A 20368-nucleotide genomic window follows, 5' to 3' on the forward strand; every position below is an offset into this window, starting at 1 on the left:
AAAATCGATTCACCTGCGTATCACGATGAAATCCAAAGTGGTAAACACTACACATCCAGTAAAGCATGGACACACTTTGGGTTTCACACATTGCCAGGAAAAGTAGAGCTAGACATCGCGGCTAAAGCTGCATGCTAACTCCGTCATGGACAGGAAACGTTATCGTATTGCGGTAATGTGCGGACAAGGTGGCCGCCACTCACATCTCCGTGGTCGAATCAGCCGAAGCTACAACTGTAGAGCACCCTTATACTGACATTTATGTTAAATGCATTCAAACGGCCCCGGTGGAGCTGACCATGGATGTATAAAGAGAAGGGAGCTAACAGAAGAGCTAGAGACGGACTTGGCGAAGTTAGAGGAAATATACACACGTGACTACGTCCGGTTTTCAAAATAAGGTGTTAACAAAGGGTACGGTATATACAAAATACATTTATGGAAATAAGATTGATTGGATTATATTAACCAGAAGTATAAAACATTATATGTCCCTTATGAATTAAATGGAAAATACCACTAATTCATGAAGAAATGTCTTTATTCTTTGATTTTTGCGTTGCTGGAAAAACATTTTTAATAAATAATGACTGATATATTTGACTTCAGGACATCTCTGACTACATACATGCTTAAAATCAAGCATTTTTACTTTATTAATTTAGATATTTTTCAAAGTAAAAGTCCCTTTTAAGTTTATGATTCAACTTATTCCTATGGTCGAGTGTTAAAAAAGTTAACCAAAATTGCAATAAATCGTAATATAGAATCGCAATACATATCGAATCGGAACCCAAGCATCGTGATCAGGAGATAGGTGTATCGTCCCGGCTCTAGTAAAGATGCCTGTTTTCTGATTCATATTTAGGATCAATAGTAGCACTTACCAGCTGCATGCCACAGATGAAGGCCAAGGTACACCTGCCACTACAGCACCCCATGGCGTCCTCCTCCGTCTCTCCAGTGGATCCACGTGGAGAAGAAACTCTCGGTAATACTCCCAAATCCTCCAGCTGGACCTTCAAAAAAATCCCTCCCGGAGGACCTGTCTGGCTGGCTGGCAGCCCAGGTGGAGGTGGAGGTTCAGCGAACAGCCCCTGCACCCACCGATGGAGCTCAGAGGAATAAAAAAAGGCTACTACTACTTCATTCAAATGGCTGGGTGCCTGACATGTATGGGGGTCAGAGGTCAAAAAGATGGAAGATACACCCTTTGGGATTGATTCAAGTCCACAAAGTGTTCTTGATGTATCCGGAGCTTGGTTGTTGGGGAAATCCTATTCCAAAGCCAACTGAATGGTAGAAAATCAGGTCATGTGGTGCATTTTTGATTGATTGGTAAATCAGATTTGTCTGATAATGTGGGATAAAACTAGTTTGACCAATGAGACAAAAGGTTACTCTCCAATTATGTCCACACAGGGACTATACATGTCCAGTCATCATCTTACTGGACCAGAAAGTCTACAATCACGTGGATTAGATCATAGCATCCTTGTCACAGAATTAGCCACTTGAGAAGAAATCAAGGGAGAGGTGGTGATATATTAAATGGATATATATCCCCCCAGATTAAATGCTCTTTTTGTTTAATAATCCGATTAAAGCACCACTTGGTTGTTACAGGGTGGAGAAAACAAGTGAAAGTGGTCTTCTCCTCTCCTCTCCTCTGCTCTCCTCTCAGGGGAAGTACCGGGCATGTAGCGGCAACATCCTCTCCTTCACACCGGGAACAAAAACACACACAGCGGTCCGGTAGCTCCAGAAAACCACGGTTGTAATCCAGTATCTCTGTTTTTATCCACTTAGGTGAGTAAAAATGTTGTTGTGATATGTCACCAGTCACCAGACCAACTGGAAGACGGTTCACGGCGTCTCTGTTGTGGCTAACAAGTCCTCTTCTTCCTCTGGTTCATCTGGTTCATCTTCCACCGTCAGCTCCACAACACCAACCGCCGTTTAGTCAGCCGTTGGTCGGCCGTTAGTCAGCCGTTGGTCGGTTAATTCAACCGCCTCCTGACAGGCAGAGAGACACTTCAGGTCGAGGTAAGTCTCCAACACGAAGCGATACGAGCGGATAATAACGGCGTTAAGTTTATGTTACCGTCTTCAAGGAGTGAGAGAAAGAGGAGAGAGACAATGGGAACCGGGATGGACCAGCGGACCGAGAGAGAGAGAGACAGCCGCTGAGGAGCGTCTCTCGGCTGCCATCTGTCAAGTCAAACACCGCGCAGCAACAGAGCTGTTCTGGTTGGGATTTTCAAAATAAAAGTGTTCATAATAACCCTTCAGGATGCTTTTTTTTGGCATCATTGGGCCAAAAAAAAAATCCATAATAACCTTTAAGCATATTAAAGTGCTCTGAGAGAAAACTAGACTTCTGCACCTTTATACACCGAACAATAAGGAAGAGATTGCTTCATTTTAAACCCCAGGATGGCCGAGTGGTTAAGGCGTTGGACCATTTTTTACTTTATGCATATGTGATCCATTGTTACTATAGAGATATGAATTATAGCTGCTTTAAGTAAAAATACAAAAATAGTTTTTTTACACCCTACCGGTTATATAGCATATAGCTAAAGGGCTAATGGTACATAAACACTGTGTCCACTTCAATACACCAAACAATAGGGAATAGATTGCCTCATTTTAAACACCAGGATGGCCGAGTGGTTAAGGCGTTGGACTTAAGATCCAATGGACATATGTCCACGTGGGTTTGAACCCCACTCCTGGTACAGACTATAGGGTGTATCATGGAACAACCTTTAATCACAAGGTTCACTTCAAGACTCCTACTGTCTGAGATACTGAACCCAAAAGTTGCTCCCCACTTCTCCCAAGTATGGGTTAAAAGCAGAGGTCAAATTTCATGTATGTAAATGATGGTTAGTTTCTGTCACTTTATGTGAGAGAAAAAAACAGTGTTCAGGGTGTTTTTGGCATCATTGGACAAAAATTCCATAATAACCTTTGAGCATATTGTAATTCAATTGTTCTGAGAGAAAACTAGACTTCTGCACCTCCTCATGGCTCTGTTTTCAGGCTTTAAATAATCTAGCCCGTTAGGGGAGACTTTGACCGATCGCAGGTCATTTCAGAGAGAGAGAGCGTTCCTGTTGGCTGTTCTCGACTCAAATGTTTTCAGAAACATCTTGTAGTGGATCCTGAAATTTGTCATTTGTACACCTTTAAGAAACTTTCAAAAAAAGTTTTCAGAAATAGCTCTATGCATCGACAGGAAGTGTATAGCAATTACATGGAAGTCTGATTCCCATCTTCTCATATCTACATGGCTTTTAGAAATGAACAGCTGAGTTGCACTTGAAAAGATCACATATACCCCCAGAAATGAATACAACACCTTTCTGAAGATTTGGCAACCCTATTTAAGGGGACTTGCTTGTTAACAGCGACACCTGTGGCCGTTAAGTCCACGAAGTCAGCATCGGCCTCGCGCTTGTGCTCGCTCTACATAGACGTGAACGAGCATCGCTCAAAACAGTGAGGCGACACACGTCAGCTAAAAGCACAATATCACTCTATATTTCAGCTGCTTGGCAGTAATGTTAGCTGACCAGACGAAGGTCTCTCCATGTATCAGTGCTGATCCTAGTGTTGGCTTTTCCTGCCTCAGCCTCCCGACCGCGGTCGGAGGGAACAGGGGAGACATCGGAGTTTTGGTCAGAGACGATAACGTTTCTCGCTGCGGAGCCCCGTCATTTCACAAAACACGGGAAACCTCTGTTGGTCTGGAGGAGCTGCAGCATTTATTTCTGCACAAACGTCCACTGTACATTCACTAGATATTCTCAGAGCTACGAAGTCTTCTGCAGTGTGTAGTGTGCGCGCATAAACGTGAGGTGGAGTGAGCTGAGTGAAGGCAGGCAGGCAGAGGAGCTGAGGAGCAGAGACTCTGGCCCTGGAGACCAAAGCTGCGGTCTATCCCGCGTCCTCATACCGCGGCCAACACTGTTTTGCAAGATGGGCTTCACTAGATATAACTTTGCGGTTTTGGTGCTGCCGCGTAGTTTGTGTTGGAGTCTTGTCTGAACAGCGTAGCCAAACGCGAGCGCGCATAGCGCTCGCATATGCGAGCGAGCATGGGACACCGACCTGGGTGATTTATACATGTAAGAAGTTACAAACAGTCCCTTTAAAATTGTAGGCCGAATTGTTTTTTGGTTATTGGTAACTGGTAGGCCTACCTTATGATGGTATTCAACTATAAATCTAGCTTGTCTGCTCTGCTTTCTTATTGGTGATTATAGCCTAGATACTTTTAAAAGTAGGAATTTAGGCTTTTTATTTTATAAGTATTTTCATTCCCTTTTTTAAAACTTGACTTCAGAATATTTCATTCTTTTGGACTGTGCATTTATTTTGAAGGCTAAAGGGTGTTACTTCCGGCCCTGTTGTTGCTGCCTCTGGCTGACTTGATGAGGCTGATGTTCCGCTCGGCAGGGGAGCGGCGGGGCTCTTTTCACTCACTGAGACTGAGACACACAAACACACACAGACAGAGACAGAGAGATGTGGCTTTGGTCGGCTTGCAGCTGCTCAAGAAACATGGCCTTCAACCATTATAGTGATGATGAGACTCTGGGGCAGAATATTTGAGGGGCAAAAAAAGGGGGACAGAGTGTTTAAAGATTTCATGTAGCACATTAAAATTGCTCACAACTATCCATCAATTATTGGAAAGAGCCTTTGGGTTAACACTTCAGAGGAGTGAGATTGCCTCATTTATGAATGACACTTAATTTAGCTCAGTGGCTCTCTGTGTTGTTCCCACTGCGGCTGGAGTTCAGTGAAGGCATCACAGGCTCCAGCCAAATTAAGCAACAAAATGCTCCTGAAACACAAGCAATTAAAAGTGGGGAGTCTGTGTGTGTGTGTGTGTGTGTGTTGTGGGGTCACTTGTGCCACGCCTATGAAATGGCCAGCAGTTTAAACAGACATAGAGGTGTAGAGGCTATCACTGCTTTAGCTATACAACATAATGGCCTGCTTTCCCCTCACCATCAATCTCTGTCACAGTCTACCCTCCCACACACACCCAGGAAAACAACACACACACACACATTCAGATCAACACACACACGCACACACACAGATGCACACACACACACGTTCAAACCACACGCAGTGCGACAGGAGTTTAATTATGCCGCTAATCTTGAGTGACAGTGGCATGTATAATGGCTGATTCCCCGAGGGCCATGTGTCAAAGCATCCACCCATTCATCCAACCATCCCTTCTTCTATTTATCATCTTACCTACTTAGTCATCCATCCATCCGCCCATGTTTTCCACTCATCTTCTCCATTTTTATCCCTCCACATCTCTTTTTATATCATTTCCCCGCTCCATTTCCCTTCTTTCTTTATGTCCCAATCTTTGTCATTTCTGTGGCCCTTCTTTGTGATAGTCAGCCTCTCTAATTTTCTCTTTGTCACACGTCATCTGCTCTCTCACAGAGGTCACTCACCGGGCCAATTTGGCCTGTGCCCCGGAGGCCTAGGACCACTGGGACATTGGCCCCGGTTCACCTGAGGGTGATGAGGTCCCTGATGGTCAGAGGTCTGTCAGCTCGGGGGGGATGAATATATCACACATCTCATCTGGGTGTGTAAATCTCGAAGTGTGATTATGAGCAGATGTAAAAGCTAATATTATACTAGGAAGTCTCTAGTAGCCTACTGAAACAACTGAATGAATCGATTACTGTATGACAGAAAATTGATTATGATATTCCACTAATTGTTAAGGCAATTTTTTAAGACATAATATCAAAATTTCTCTGGATCCATACTTTCAAATGCAAATATTTTATGAAAGTAAACATAATATCTTTGTGTTTTGGAGTGTTGGTTGGACAAAACGAGACATTTGAAGATGTCACATTGGGCTCTGGGAGCGTGTAATGAAATTTTTTTGCTATTTTTTGACGTTTTATAGACCAAGTATATAGACCAAAAATAATCTGCAGATAATATCCTATAATGAAAATGATGGTAAATTGCATTCCTAGAGATAAGCAAGCAATATTATCAAAATTTGTTATTATCAGAGTTGGATTAAGATGACACATTGCTTCTGAAATTGACAACCAGGAATGGCAATTATTAATTTAAGAGTTATTTTGCCAATTTAGTGAACCCTTTGCACTGGTGTCATGTATATTTAACTTTTTGAAATATATTTATAATTTTATTATTTTATATCCTTTTTCTTATCCTTATTTTTCCACACAAGTCTTTTAGCAACAACACTACACATAAGTTGGTGACAAATAAACCTTTGAATCCTTCTGATGTGTTAAGTCATTAGTATTAATTAGGGCTGTCATTCAATTAAAATATTTAATCGCGACTAATCACAAATTAATCACATATTTTTTTATCCGTTCAAAATGTTCCGTAAAGGGACATTTGTCAATTTAATACTCTTATCAACATGGGAGTGGGCAAATATGCTTGCTTTATACAAATGTGTGCTTTATACAAAGCGTGTGTTTGGAGCGTTATTTAGCCTCTTTCGCGATATGCTAGTATTACATGGATTCCTTAATTTTTTCTAGTTAACGCGTCAATGCGTTAAATAAATTAGTGGCATTACAACAAATTTGCGTTAAAACACGTTATTATCGCGTTAACTTTGACAGCCCTAGTATAAATGGATGATAACTGCTCTAGTAGTGGTGCATCAAGCCACAAATCCACAAATGAAAAAGAAGCAAGACAAGCGGTCATGATTACAAAGTGCTCTCTGGGACTTGGAAACAGCAGTTGACAAAAAACAATCTCAGCACAAGGTCCACTCAGAAGCTCCTCTGAATCACATGATCAACCTCAGCAGATGGAGATGTCCAGCTGTCATGGACATCAAATTAGCTTTTTATTTTTTATAAACATTTTAAGAATTTCTCCTGCATGTTTGCTTAAAAGTTGTTGTTTTTTTAAAAAGTGAGAGTTAACACTTTCTCTCGTAAAGAGAGACATTACAGTATTTATAAAAAAAATATACCCAGAAAATAATAGTCATTTATGCGGTTTCAAGAAAGGCACTCATATAGAAAAGACACATTATTTTATGGCCATTGGATTGCTTTGCCAACATATGCTGCTTTCCTGTCAATAAAGCTAATTTGAGATTTTGACAGCGAGAGAGAGAGGGAAAGAGAGAGAGAGAAAGTGACAGAGAGAGAAATAGGCAGCTTCTTCCAGATAGTGAGAGTGTGAGTACGTGTTTCTTACTTTATCTGTCTGGACCAGATGTCACCAGATGCCTGCTGCTGCCAGCCTATCTCAGCCCACACACACACACACACACACACATGCACAAGCAAAACACACAAACCTTCTGCCACTCATATACCTCCTACACGTCATCCTATCTGAAAAACTATCTAACTGCAGACCCAGGTAGTTGGAAATAGCCTATATGAATGTGGAATATCCGTTTCAGTGAGTGCACCAGTGAAGAGTATAGACTCATATCTGCTGTTTACACCACATGACATCGAGGATGGGCAGAATTTAGATACAATTTCACATGGATAGAGAGAAAGAGTGAGGGTGGAAACGAGAGAAAGGAAAGAAATGGAGAGAGAAGCAAAATGACAGTGAAAGTGAGACAAGAGGATAATGTGAGAAAAAGGTAACCTCCATGTGAAGGATTTAAATGTAACTATAGAAGATAATAAATATCAAACCGAGGTGAGGTGATTATAATAATGTCGGACTAAAATAGAGTATATGTGAAATTACTTTTCTTGAAAATGTCCTCTCTTTTTTTTAGTTTTTTTTGGCTACTTTTGGGCTGTGGAGACAAGCTTTGAACTCAACACTGACATAATACCACATTTTAAGTTGCAGAGCTTGTTAGCATACGGTTGCGTATATTGACAGATCCAGCAGACATGGCATTGCGTTTCTTGCTACCTGGCAAATGTAAGTCCAATAGTCACTCTCCTTTTAGCTCTATTTTTGGTCTCCACCGACTCTTGAGGGCTCTTTAGCTACTAAAAGTTAGCTCTAGCTGTCGTTTGGTGCTGGGCAGGTAGCGTACAATGGGTTTATCAGAGCTTTTAGCTGAATATAACTGGCTGTTGTGGACAAAAATGATGGAGCTCTGATACTGAACCAGAACAGTAAAATAGCAGGGTGAAAATCCAAAACAATGAGCTGAAAGTAGCTACAACACTTTGTAGAGCTGAGGAAATCTGCAGTTGGATGGGTTCATCACTAAGAGTGACCATTTTTACTTTATGCACATGTGATCCATTGTTTCTATAGAGATATGAATTATAGCTGCTTTAAGTAAAAATACAAAAGTAGCTTTTTTCCACCCTACCAGTCATATAGCATATAGCCAAAGGGCTAATGGTACATCATGACTGGGTCCACTTCAATACACCGAACAATAAGGAATAGATTGCTTCATTTTAAACACCAGGATGGCGGAGTGGTTAAGGCATTGGACTTAAGATCCAATGGACATATGTCCACGTGGGTTCGAACCCCACTCCTGGTACAGACGATAGGGTGTATCATGGAACAACCTTTAATCACAAGGTTCACTTCAAGACTCCTACTGTCTGCATGTCCTTGAGTGAGACACTAAACCCAAAGTTGCTTAACAGCAGCCCACTTCTGGGTTAAAAGCAGAGGTCAAATTTCATATATGTAGCGGTATGTATATGATGGTTAGATTTTGTTTTTGTTGCTTTATCTGAGAGAAAAAAACAGGGTTCAGAGCAGTGTTCAGGGTGTTTTTGGCATCATTGGACAAAAAATCCATAATAACCTTTGAGCATATTGTAATTCAATTGTTATTCAAGTGTTCTGATAGAAAACTAGACTTCTGCACCTCCTCATGGCTCTGTTTACAGGCTTTAAATAATCTAGCCCGTAACGGGAGACTTTGGTCAATTCAGGTCATTTCAGAGAGAGAGCGTTCCTATTGGCTATTCATTCAACACATACCGATACATGAAATTTGACCTTAGTCCTGGATCAAACCTTGTGATTAAAGTTTTGTCTCTACCAGGAGTGGGGTTCGAACCCACATGGACATATGTCCATTGGATCTTAAGTCCAACGCCTTAACCACTCAGCCATCCTGGTGTTTAAAGCAATGCAATCTCTTCATTATAGCTCGGTGTATTGAAGTGGACACAGTCATGATGTACCATTAGCCCTTTCGCTATATGCAACTGGTAGGCTATTCAAAATATCGTGTGGAAAAAAGCTACTTTTGTATTTTTACTTAAACCTGCAGTAGGCAGAATATTTCTGGCATCATTGGGCAAAAATCCCATATCAAACTTTCTCATTTTACAGCTAAACAGTACACTACAAGATGTTTCTGAAAACATTTGAGGCGAGAAATAGGCATTACAGTAACAGAATATTGATTCATATTTGATCAGCACTGCCTAGTTTGACCGTTTGATCGGAGTTTGTGAGTGATTGACAGCTGCTCAGAGATGGCAGACTCCAGCTCGGCTCTGATTGGTTGTTTTCCTCCGGTCTGTGAAATCTTGCAGATGCCATTAGGAGCACCGGAGGACACAGAGGCAAATGATTTTTTTCAGAAACTAATAATTAATATTCAGAATAAAAGTGTTTTATTTAAGTGCAGTAAAGTGTAAATTGGTGATGGCGCACTTGAAGGCTTTTCTGCAGCAGATGTTGATCAGCTGGAAGCGTCACCTGCTGCAACAGCTCCCTTTTCACAACATATTACCCTTTTGTGGGGCAATTTAACATCTTTTATTTATTTATAGGGGGTATTTGTTAGGTTGAGGATACATACTTGAAAAAGTGTGGTGGTGAGCTTCATTGTTTGCAGCTCAGTGTCAGCAAGATGAAGAATAAGATTTCAGACGGAGCAGGAAGATACAGACACCTGTCACCATGCGGGGCGAGGAGGTGGAGACGGCACAGTCGCACACATTTACACAGTTTGGACAGATGTGTCAACACGGATTCACTCTAAAAGAAAAGACAGATGTGTAAAGTTCACTGTTCTGCTGTTGTGGGCTGTACAGGTAGGAGACATCAATATATACAGATTTAACTAGCATTATTGTGACATGGAGGTGGTGGCAGGAGGGAGGGTGAGGTCCAAACTGAGCAACATCTTGGCAAATATCTCCTATAATCTCTTGATGTGCAGCAAGAGAGCAGCTTTTAGCTGTTGGTGATTCAGAAAAGCCCATAGTTTTCAGCATCACTGTCTGCTTTTTTGAGAAAGTTGTGGCACTGACATCGTTGATGTTTCCAGACAAGAAATCCACCGACACTGAAACCTGAATTTCTGTAGCTGGATAGTATGAATCACAGGTTTATTCAGCAGAACTCACCATGTGTGGACGAACATCTTTCTGACCATGTACGCCCTTGGGACTGAAGTGACTTTTCAGTGTCCTCCATGGAACATTTTTACGAGGTCAAATAAAACCACTCAAAGTCTAAAAAGCTGTCATTTTCATGCATTTATTCAAATTTACAATGAAATTTGGATCCAACTTGCCTAACCTGTAAAGGACTTCAAACTCAACACACATCCATGTTAACTGGAGGTTTCCATTCAACAGCAGTGATCACAGTAACTAAAAGTCCTCCTTGAAATAGACACCTGTGTTCTCATGCTAGTACCAGCAGATACAAAAAAAAGCTTTTATGACTAATTTGTCATTTGAGTAGAACAGTTGGTGTCCATGCCACTCATGATTGATAAGTTAACTGATTTCTAATACAATAAAATATAATGGTTAGGGGCTGTAATTTACTTAAATTATCTTTAATGCAAGCAACACATTCCTCATTTGAAGCAGTAATGCAATCTCATTAACAGCCCATTTAAAAGTGTCATTTTATGGAATTTAATCTATAATCATTGTGAAGCATTGCTTCAGGCTTTGCGAAATGATTGTCATTAATTTCACAATTAGAGTTATTTCATATGCCTCCGAGTGAACAACAGCAGAGGTATCTTTACCCCTATAATTAAAGCGCAGGGTGCATGATTACAGTAAGAATTACACTATTTTATGTTGCCACCAATTGTGCTTATACAGGAAAAGACTTTGCGACAGTGACTAAGCGGCAAACAGTCCTTTTCCTTGACTTTGCAAATTGTGCAGAGTGAAAGAATTTAGTCCAGTTAAATAACGTCCCTGAACATTTTATTCAGTTTACGTAGTTCAAGGTAAACAAGGACACCAAAAACACAGAAAACACAACACAAGCAGCAGCACTAAACGCAACTGCTTCCTTTAGAAATCCATTTTAATCTTAAAATCATGGGTAAGTAGAGTGTTTCTACAGGTTACCATGCAAAAACAAATGCAGCCTCAGAATGTGTGTGGTTTTCCGTCTCTACCGTGTGGATATATAGACATTTAAGCCATGAATCACACCCTAATTCCTTTTTATTTGTGCTCCTTGTCTCAGGAAGTGTTTTTCCTTTTTAATGGGCTGGCTCAAGTGTGTGTGTGTGTGTGTGCGAGGGCACATACTCAGTCATGTGTGCGTGCCTAGAGGCAGAACTGTGAGTGCTATTAGACCTGGATATTGCAGCGGTAGCTCACGGGAGCTCAATACAATTCAATGCGTTTGTCACATATTTATCAAGAGCGGAGGCAAAATGTATAATGCAAATCACAACGAGCTTTAAGTCCCATTATCGAATCCAGCCCTTGGTCAATTTCTACGCAATATATTTAATTCTAGAGCTTCTGTGGGTTTTTTTTTCTTCCTAATGACAGATAATATTCTCGCGTTCCCTGTTATTTCCACATTTATTACCTACTGTATCTCCAGTTTAAGACACAGCAGAAATACCTCTAACACTCCCATACGTCCTGCTTCTGTGCATTATTCGACAGACTCCCCTTGCAAATATATGTAGTAACCACTAGATTATCCCCAGATGGATATCTGCTATATTGTCTCAATGAATCACAGGGTAATTTCACCTTTCAGGAGTTCCCCCTCTGAGAAAAGCCCTTATGGGAGATTATGCTTTTGATCTACCTCATGCGGGCACACACTAATGTAGTGTAAGTGTTTTAAACGGTACATTCAAAAAATATTTTCCTACTCTCTTAGTGTTATGTAACTGTTAAATCGGATGAGGCAACCTGCGCTTCTACTTTGCTGGTAGGTTAGGGTAATCACCGTGGGAATTCAGTAAAAATGCTCTTGAGATGAATTTGTCTTCAGTGAACTTTATCGTAAACTTCACGCACCGTGCACCATTTACACTTCAGACAGGAAGTAAAGTGTCCGTTTTTGTGGTTCTGTAACCATAGAAATAAAGGACCTAAATGAATATCGATTATATGTGAAGCATTACATACAACACTGCAGCCTTACTCCACAGAATATACTGTAGCATTATGTACATAATTTCACCATAGAGCTAATATTGCTGTATTTTTTATACTCTTACACAGTGCTGTCAATAACAGAGTTAACAACATTCTAGCTAATAAAAATAACATTTAATATCTCTTATCTATCTCTTCAGTTGGTTGCAATCTGCAACCTCACCGTTAGATGGCGCCAGATCCTCCACACTGCACCTTTAATTTGTAGTGCCCACAACATTCAAAAGATTTAAAACCATTTAAGATAAAAAAAAATCTAAAGTAGCATCTCTTTCCAGAATCAGTGTACCTATTTCTCACTATCATAATACTCAAAACACAGTGTCAACACTTTTCACAGGGACTATTTCTCTAGAGGTAGTAGAAGTCTTTCTAATGAACACAGTGTGGTGTGTGGATTATAGGGATGGGCAGGTCGATCTGTAAAGTATATCAATACTAGAGATGCAGTCATGTTTTGAGTGTCGATACGAGCATCAATTAGTTCACATTCTGGGCACTTGAACACTCTTCTCAGTGCTCTTTGCTTCCCTGCTGCTGTTGTGCAGCGGTCACCTCATTAGTTGAGAAAATTCCCATGATAAACATTAATTTATTATTTATCATTAGAAGCTGTCTCACATCTTAACATGCATGTGATTAAGTAATTAACAGAGAACAGTGAAAAGAAATGTTTATCAGACTGTTCGGTGGTAATTCAAATACAGAGTATATTCAGAAGTATATACACAATATTGCATTAGATGCTCAGAATAATAAAATGCATTTATATCAGAACTGATATCAGCGATCCCAGCCTACGTATAAAGCAACATTTTATGGTATCACCCATCCTTAGAGTACCAAAAACATTGCTTCAGGGAAGAAGAAAGGTTACTCATTAGTGTTGCATTGCAGCAGAAATTGACTAATATCTCAAAACTTTGACAAATAAAGCCAAAACTATCTGCACGTTGCAGATGCAAGTAGTGGAAAGTCAGAAAATATGTTTTCCTTTTTTTGTTATTTGGTGAACCAACCCTTTCATATTTCTGTATGGATGCCTTTGTTTTAAATCCTAGCTGTGTGAGTCTCTGCATGTCTCACTGAGGGCTCTGTTATACGCTCAGACAGACTATGTTCTTATTCTAATTAAACAAAGTAAACCGGGACATTTCCAAAGTTAGTCAAATGGGGCAGGGCGTCTACAACCCTAGTCTTTCATGATGTAATGAAGGAGACGAGACAGGACGTATATGGAGACAGAGAGATGGAGCAAAGTAAAGTAAAGAGCAACAGAGAGAGAAAGAGCAGAGGAAGGACAAGAGACAGATGAGAGAGCTATTGTGGCTCGAGATGGACTGAGAGTGTCCTACAGACAGAGTGGGATGAGACAGACCAGACGAATTAATAAACTTAGCAGCAGTTCAAGGAGAAAAGGCAACAGAGCGAGAGAGAGAGAGAGAAGACAACAATTACAGTACTTATAAAGTAACAGCCGAGAGATAGCGAGTGAGAAAAAGTAGCAGAGGCAGAGAAAGATGGAGCGGCAGACAGAGAAGGTGAAAGAGATGTAGAAAAGAGGATATTGATTGGTTAAAAATGCATGAGGTGACTGGTGCGCATTTCTAATGCCCTGTGACCAGACAGTCTGAAGCGAAAGCATCGTCTCCCTGAATAACTGGTGAATAGATGTTTTTATATGGTACGCTGTCAGTCAGTGAGTCAGTAAATCACTCACTCAGACACTTACTCAGACAGGCAAATGGAAATGTTTGTTTTCAGCTTTGCTATTAATTTCACTGTTTACCGAGTTTTATTAGTTTTAGTCAAACTGTCTCTGAAAAGCATTTTGTAACATTGTTTCAACAAGACAGCCATGGTAGATGCTCTATGAGGCTAAAATAAGCACAATCCAAGCATGCTAATGTTCAATTTGGGAAACAGCCGGCAACACTACAATCTACATAAACCACTGCTTAGACCGGACTAGACTGTATATAAAGATGGACGACACGACAGCTCCCTAAAAGTGAAAGGTTGGGTCTAGAAAGTAACCCGCAAATTACGAAATCTGGCAAAAACTTGCAAAAACTCTCGCAAGAGTCGCTGCCCGTCGACCTATCCTAGCCTTAACTATTCGAGGTCAATGCCTAACCTTAACCGAGAGTTGAAGCCAAAACCTCTTGATCGCCCCCTGGTGGCTGGCTGCAGTATAGCTCATAAATCCCGCCCCCTCCATGTTAGCGGATGGGACATGGGCCAAACTAAAAAGTCACATTAAATACATTTTTCTCAAAGATGATTTCTGTCATTTTTAGATAGTTCTTATCACGCTGATGTGTGTTCAAGTCTTAATTTTTCTGATAAGTTTGGTTTCAATTAGTTATTTGATGCTATAAAAAGAGGTTGAGACGTCATGATTGACAGCTGTGACTGACAGCTGCTCTGAGTGAAGTATTCGCGCACCCAGAGGCTCAGAAATTGTACGAGCGAGATGCAATTTTAACTTTCCATAACCTTCACGAGTCTGTGTAATAGAACATGTGTCTATTTGATCATAAATGTAGTTATAGAGATATTATATATAGAGATATTATGGTTAGTTGTTGTGTCTTTCTAGCCAAACAGCTGCTGTGGTGCGTAACGTAGCAGCTAGGTGGCTCACGCTAACAAGCTGCGGCTGTGCTCGGCTCGTGATTGGCTCGGGCGGGTGTGTGGGCGGGACCCTTGATACCGCAGCTCCAGTCATCCGATCACTACTGCGCAGACTCTGCCTCCAAATGAAGTCAAAATGTCAAGATGGCAGCTCCTGTATCCGGGATATTTTGGCTTCACTTTTGTGCAGTGTGAGGAAGTGGAGACGCGTTGTCCAAATTCATATACAGCCTATGTTTCGAAGCAACACTGTACCAAAAAACATTCTGATGCTAGAGGCGAGAGAAATCATGTCAGTGACGGGGCATAAATGTGAATCATCCCTTCAATCTTACTGTCCCTCAAACAACAGCGAGAGATGATGCTGAAGCAATGTCCTTGGTTCTGGGACCACGTAATTAAAACACCCCTTTACCAGCAAAGAAGAGTGGTAGCATGATTGAACACTAATTCAACAATTGCACAATTAATAGCAATATCCATATATTAATAATCACCCCATCTTTAAGCATGCTTTCCACTGCGTCTCTGTGTTGCTTGGCAACCATTCTGCTAAATGTCGTTGGAGAACTACATTGCTTGGCGTAAAGATGATTATTTGTTATCAATAAATTATTGCATTTTTTTATGTTATGAAACCTTGCCAGGTATATGTAGTAACCGTTTTATGAAACCAATCAGCCACTTTAGGCCGTGATTTAAAGTGATTTTATTTTATTACTGAAGTCCAACATAATAAATATAATAAAATGACATAGTAATGTTCAAATGATGACTGACCTCATAGTTATTTCCTCCGGTTAATAGTCAGTCAGTGTGCATGTAATATTAGTCCCTGAGCTCTAATTGTTCTTCCTGACACTGTGACTTTAATTTCCACTTGCTCCCTGCTCTCTGCTGTCTTTCCATCTGTCTGGCCTGCCTCTGCCAATACTGTGTTGTCAAGTGTGTGTGTGTGTGTGTATGTGTGTGTGCGTGTTTTCTGTATACTCTCCAGTACGTTTCCAGGTCTGTGAACATGTATCAAGACAGCGTTGTTTGGCGAACAGCGAGTGCCAATGTGACGAAAAAAACGTCCGGACCGGCAGATCAGAGTCAAGATGAGAGTAATATCATTTCCCTGGCTGAGCCACAAAGCACAAATTACCGCAGAAGGCACACGAGCCACTCAGGTACATACTGGATACATCCACCTGGCCTGCATTCCCATCAGTCTGTTTCCTGTGAAGAGTTGTTCATAGCCAAATAGTTTGTTAAAGCTGGCATTGAAAACCAAATGAAGAGCCAACAGAAATATGCTTTTTAGATTTGGGCAGCCAGAAATTTCAAAATGTGTGAATGAAATGTTTGACAACAGGTCTGTCTCTATACACTCTTTAAAGTCTGATATAATAGAAATACGTTTGTTAAAATCAAACATTAATTTGGCAGACGTTTTTGCTCAAAGCAACTTAATTTCAGGTTCAGTGTCTTGCTCAAGGACACTTAAACATATGGACAAAGAGGAGCCCAGGATCAAACCACCAACACTTTGATTACAGGATGTTCAGGTACAGAGAGTCTTCAAAAATCAACTATAATTTTACGTTATTGTTTTAATACCAGTGGGCAACATCCAGTTCTGAAAAGTGAAGCCAATGCTGAAGTGCCTTAAACTTGCACTCTTTCTAATAGCCAGCAAGGGGCGACTCCTCTGGTTGCAAAAAGAAGTCTGATTGTATAGAAGTCTATGAGAAAATGACTCTACTTCTCACTTGATTTATTATCTCAGTAAACATTGTAAACACGAGTTTATGGTCTCAATCGCTAGTTTCAAGTCTTCTTCAATACAGCATGATGTTCATTTAGTAAATTATGGTCCCATTTAGAGTCAGATAGACCATGAAGCAGGGTATGCTTTAGGGCGTGTCTACTTTGTGATTGACAGGTTGCTACCACAGCGTTGTCCGGTATGGGAGTTGTCTGTGTTTTCATCTTACAACTTTAAAGGGATAGTTCAAGTGTTTTTAAGTGAGGTTGTATGAGATACTTATCCATAGTAGGTGTATTACCTACAGTAGATGACGGTCGGCATGCCCCCAGCATCGAGAAACAGATTCACTTTCAGTTCAGTTTCCCGTCGGAAAGGATTGTCTGACGGCAAGATAAAGTGGTGAAAATATTTGATATTCAACGATAAAGCAGGATATGCTTTAGGTCGTGGCTACCTTGTGAGTGACAGGTCGCTACCGCGGCGTTGTCCGGTCTGTGACTGGTCTGTGTTTTCATCTTAGAACTTTAACCCTTTCACAGTGTGTTTTCAGTTCATGAAAGTTAATTGTAACATTTTGGTCGCCTAAAAATGTCAGTTGTACTTAGCTTCACCCTCTCGTGTCACTTCTGGTTGTAAAAAAAACCAAAATGCCGAACACAAGGCTTCAAAACGGCAGTCCACAAACCAATGGGTGACGTCACGGTGACTACATCCTCTTCTTACATATAGTCTATGATTAACACCTGAAGTGGTAAAAGTGTGAAGGATTCAGATACAAATTCTGCATTGTAGGCATTCATTTTCTATTCTATTCTATTCTATTCTATACTAACGCATTGTCACTCCAAGACAGATATAAAAAACCCCAGGCCCATGGGATTTAGCAAATTTCATGCGAATACACATCAACACCACTGGTTGACATAATTATCTGAAACAGCAAGAAATTTTTCCTGGCCAGCACACGCTGCCTACAAACAGTGTGTGTGTGTGTGTGTGTGTGTGTGTGTCTTATCCCATCAGTAGTATAGCTGTGGGCTGGTTTACATTTGCATAATGAAGTCAATAACACTGGCCTCCTGGGAGGGAGCATGGTGACATTATTACTAATTTAATAAGAAGAATTGAGTGTGTGTATGTGTGTGTGTTTTGGGGAGGGAGAGAAACAAAGATGGTGTGGGACAGCGTGTGGTAGAGAGAGATAGAGACATAGATAAGAGAAGGAGGTGAGAAGAGAAAAGGATGGAAAGAAAGGGGTTGCTGGAGCAGAGGAGAAGGGAAGGGAGGAAGAGAAAGTAGAACAGGAGGTTAAGGGAAAGAAAGAGGGAGATGGAGAAGACCAAGAGGTGAGGGTGAAAGGAGGACATAAAGTTGGAGTAGCAGAGAGAAGTGTGGAGGGAGTTGGGGTGAGGAGGTACAAGGTGAGAGAAAACAGGAAGACAAAACAAGAGAGTAGGTGAAGGAGTCAATAATGAAGAAGCAGAGAGTGTGTTACGGAGAGACAGAGATGTATGGTTGATGTGTGACTGTTGTGTTCTTCACTTCTGTTTTAATCACAGTCTCGGTGCCCTCGCCGTCCTCTGCTGGTTCAAGGCTTGCAGCTGTCTGCAAGTCCAAATCAGGTATAGCTGCAGAGTCCTGTGGCAGCATTACTAACACAGAGCATGAGCCAGCCGGTGGGACCAAAATACATCTCTTCTAATTGAAAGACACGCAGAAATGATTGATGCATTTTTTTGTTTTTACAGCCAGTGATGGAAGAAGTACTCATATCTTTTTGAGTAAAAGTAACAGTACCACGCTGTGAAAATACTCAACTACAAGTAAAAGTCCTACAATCAAAACCCTACTTGAGTAAAAGTATGTAGTCATTACTTAAAGTATCAAAAGTGAAAGTGCTATTATATATGATATTTTTGTAATAATATCACTGCTGCATTACAGCAGCAGTGGGTTGAATTAGAGCAAATGATGATTTAGAAAAGTTGTTTTTATAAAACGGTCTCTATATCCTGACAGTAGTGCATGAAAACAACCAATCAGAGCCGAGATGGAGCCTGCTGTCTCTGAGCAGCTGTCAATGACTCGTGAACTCAAATATGAATTCATATTCTGTTACTGTAATGCCCATTTCTCGCCTCAAATGTTTTCAGGAACATCTTGTAGTGTACTGTTTAGCTGTAAAATCAGAAAGTCTGTGACCTGGCAGCCATGTTGAGTTTAGTTGAGGAAATACCAAGCACTGCCGGAGTTCTGGAAAGTGAAGACAATGCGGAAACTTGCATTCTTTCTAATAGCCAGCAGGGGGCGACTCCTCTGGTTGCAAAAAGAAGTCAGATTGTATAGAAGTCTATGAGAAAATGAGCCTACTTCTCACTTGATTTATTACCTCAGTAAACATTGTAAACATGAGTTTATGGTCTCAATCGCTAGTTTCATGTCTTCTTCAATGCAGCATGATGTTCATTTAGTAAATTATGGTCCCATTTAGAGTCAAATAGACCATAAAGCAGGGGATGCTTTAGGGCGTGGCTTCCTGTGATTGACAGGTCACTACCACGGCATTGTCTGGTCTGGAGAAAACCAGGAAGGCGACGGCCAAAATGCCAAACTCGAGGCTTCAAAACAAAACGGCAGTCCACAAACCAATGGGTGACGTCACAGTGACTATGTCCACTTATGTAAATTAAACATAAGGCAATAGATAGAGGCCTAATAATGAAAACACAATTTCTTGTACAAAGCCTTTAAGTTACCATAGATACTTTAGTTGCCTCAGTGCAATGATAGGTCTAGGAATTTCAGTGTTTTACAAACTTTAACTTAACTAAAACTAAACAGGAAACAGTCATTATATGAAAGACATCTAGTTAACAACTGAAACTAAAAATGAGAAACTTTTTACATTACAACCTGAAGCTTCTGAGCAATGTTTTATGCTTTACCAACTTATGCAACATATTCTCATACAACGGTTCGTAAGATATCTTGTGAGAAAGTTATAGTTAAGATTTAAATTAGGGTACAGCATTTTAAATTCTTCATCCTTTGCCTCTTTGAATTATTGATGATGAAATGAGTTGTACCAATACTGTTATATTATATATTTATTTAGAGTGTTATATTATTTAGAAATATGGGGGTGTTGTAGTTTTTTTGTAAGTCAATTGGAGGTTCAAAGAAAATATTGATAATGCTGGGGGGGGGGCGGGTCTTGCTTTATAAAAAAGTAAAATATAAAGTACAGAACCCGTCCCCACCCCAATAATATGCATACAGTCCATCATTCTTTAAAGTGTACAGTCTTACAGAAGTTAGCTACTTAATTGTGTGTGTACGTGAAGCATGCATGTGTGTGTGTGTTGTGTCCTCCAGCCCCCTCTCTACGCCCTACATATAAAGCAGTCCAGTCCAATGTTAACACCAGCTGCTGTCTGTACCTCTAATTATAGCCTCTGCAGTGCAGGCTCCCAGGGCCAGACTGGGGGTCAGGTTACTCCTTCCCGCTGCACACACACCCTCGTTTAAACTGGGCCTCAAAAACAGCTTCTGACGGGACTTAAGAAGGACT

General features: G+C 40.7%; 1 protein-coding gene and 3 non-coding genes across 5 annotated transcripts in view; 2 read left to right on the forward strand and 2 right to left on the reverse strand.

Annotated features, from left to right (window-relative positions):
• nkain2 (sodium/potassium transporting ATPase interacting 2) overlaps positions 1-2282 on the reverse strand; it is a 93414-nt gene extending 91132 nt beyond the window's left edge. For both annotated transcript variants that reach the window (XR_005204173.1, XM_037750935.1), the window contains exon 1: positions 888-2282. Coding sequence is in view for 1 of the 2 variants with exons in the window: in XM_037750935.1 (XP_037606863.1) it covers positions 888-941 (54 nt within the window). In the remaining variant the exon portion in view is untranslated. The remainder of the gene's footprint in view (positions 1-887) is intronic.
• Positions 2283-2658: 376 nt separating this feature from the next.
• Positions 2659-2741, forward strand: trnal-uaa. The gene has a single exon. It is a non-coding gene; the product is annotated as a tRNA-Leu (tRNA).
• A 5718-nt stretch (positions 2742-8459) lies between these two features.
• trnal-uaa lies at positions 8460-8542 on the forward strand. The gene has a single exon. It is a non-coding gene; the product is annotated as a tRNA-Leu (tRNA).
• A 510-nt stretch (positions 8543-9052) lies between these two features.
• trnal-uaa lies at positions 9053-9135 on the reverse strand. Its single transcript has one exon. It is a non-coding gene; the product is annotated as a tRNA-Leu (tRNA).
• Positions 9136-20368: the final 11233 nt, after the last annotated feature.

Source organism: Sebastes umbrosus, chromosome 18, assembly GCF_015220745.1.
Source record: "Sebastes umbrosus isolate fSebUmb1 chromosome 18, fSebUmb1.pri, whole genome shotgun sequence".
NCBI lineage: Eukaryota > Metazoa > Chordata > Actinopteri > Perciformes > Sebastidae > Sebastes > Sebastes umbrosus.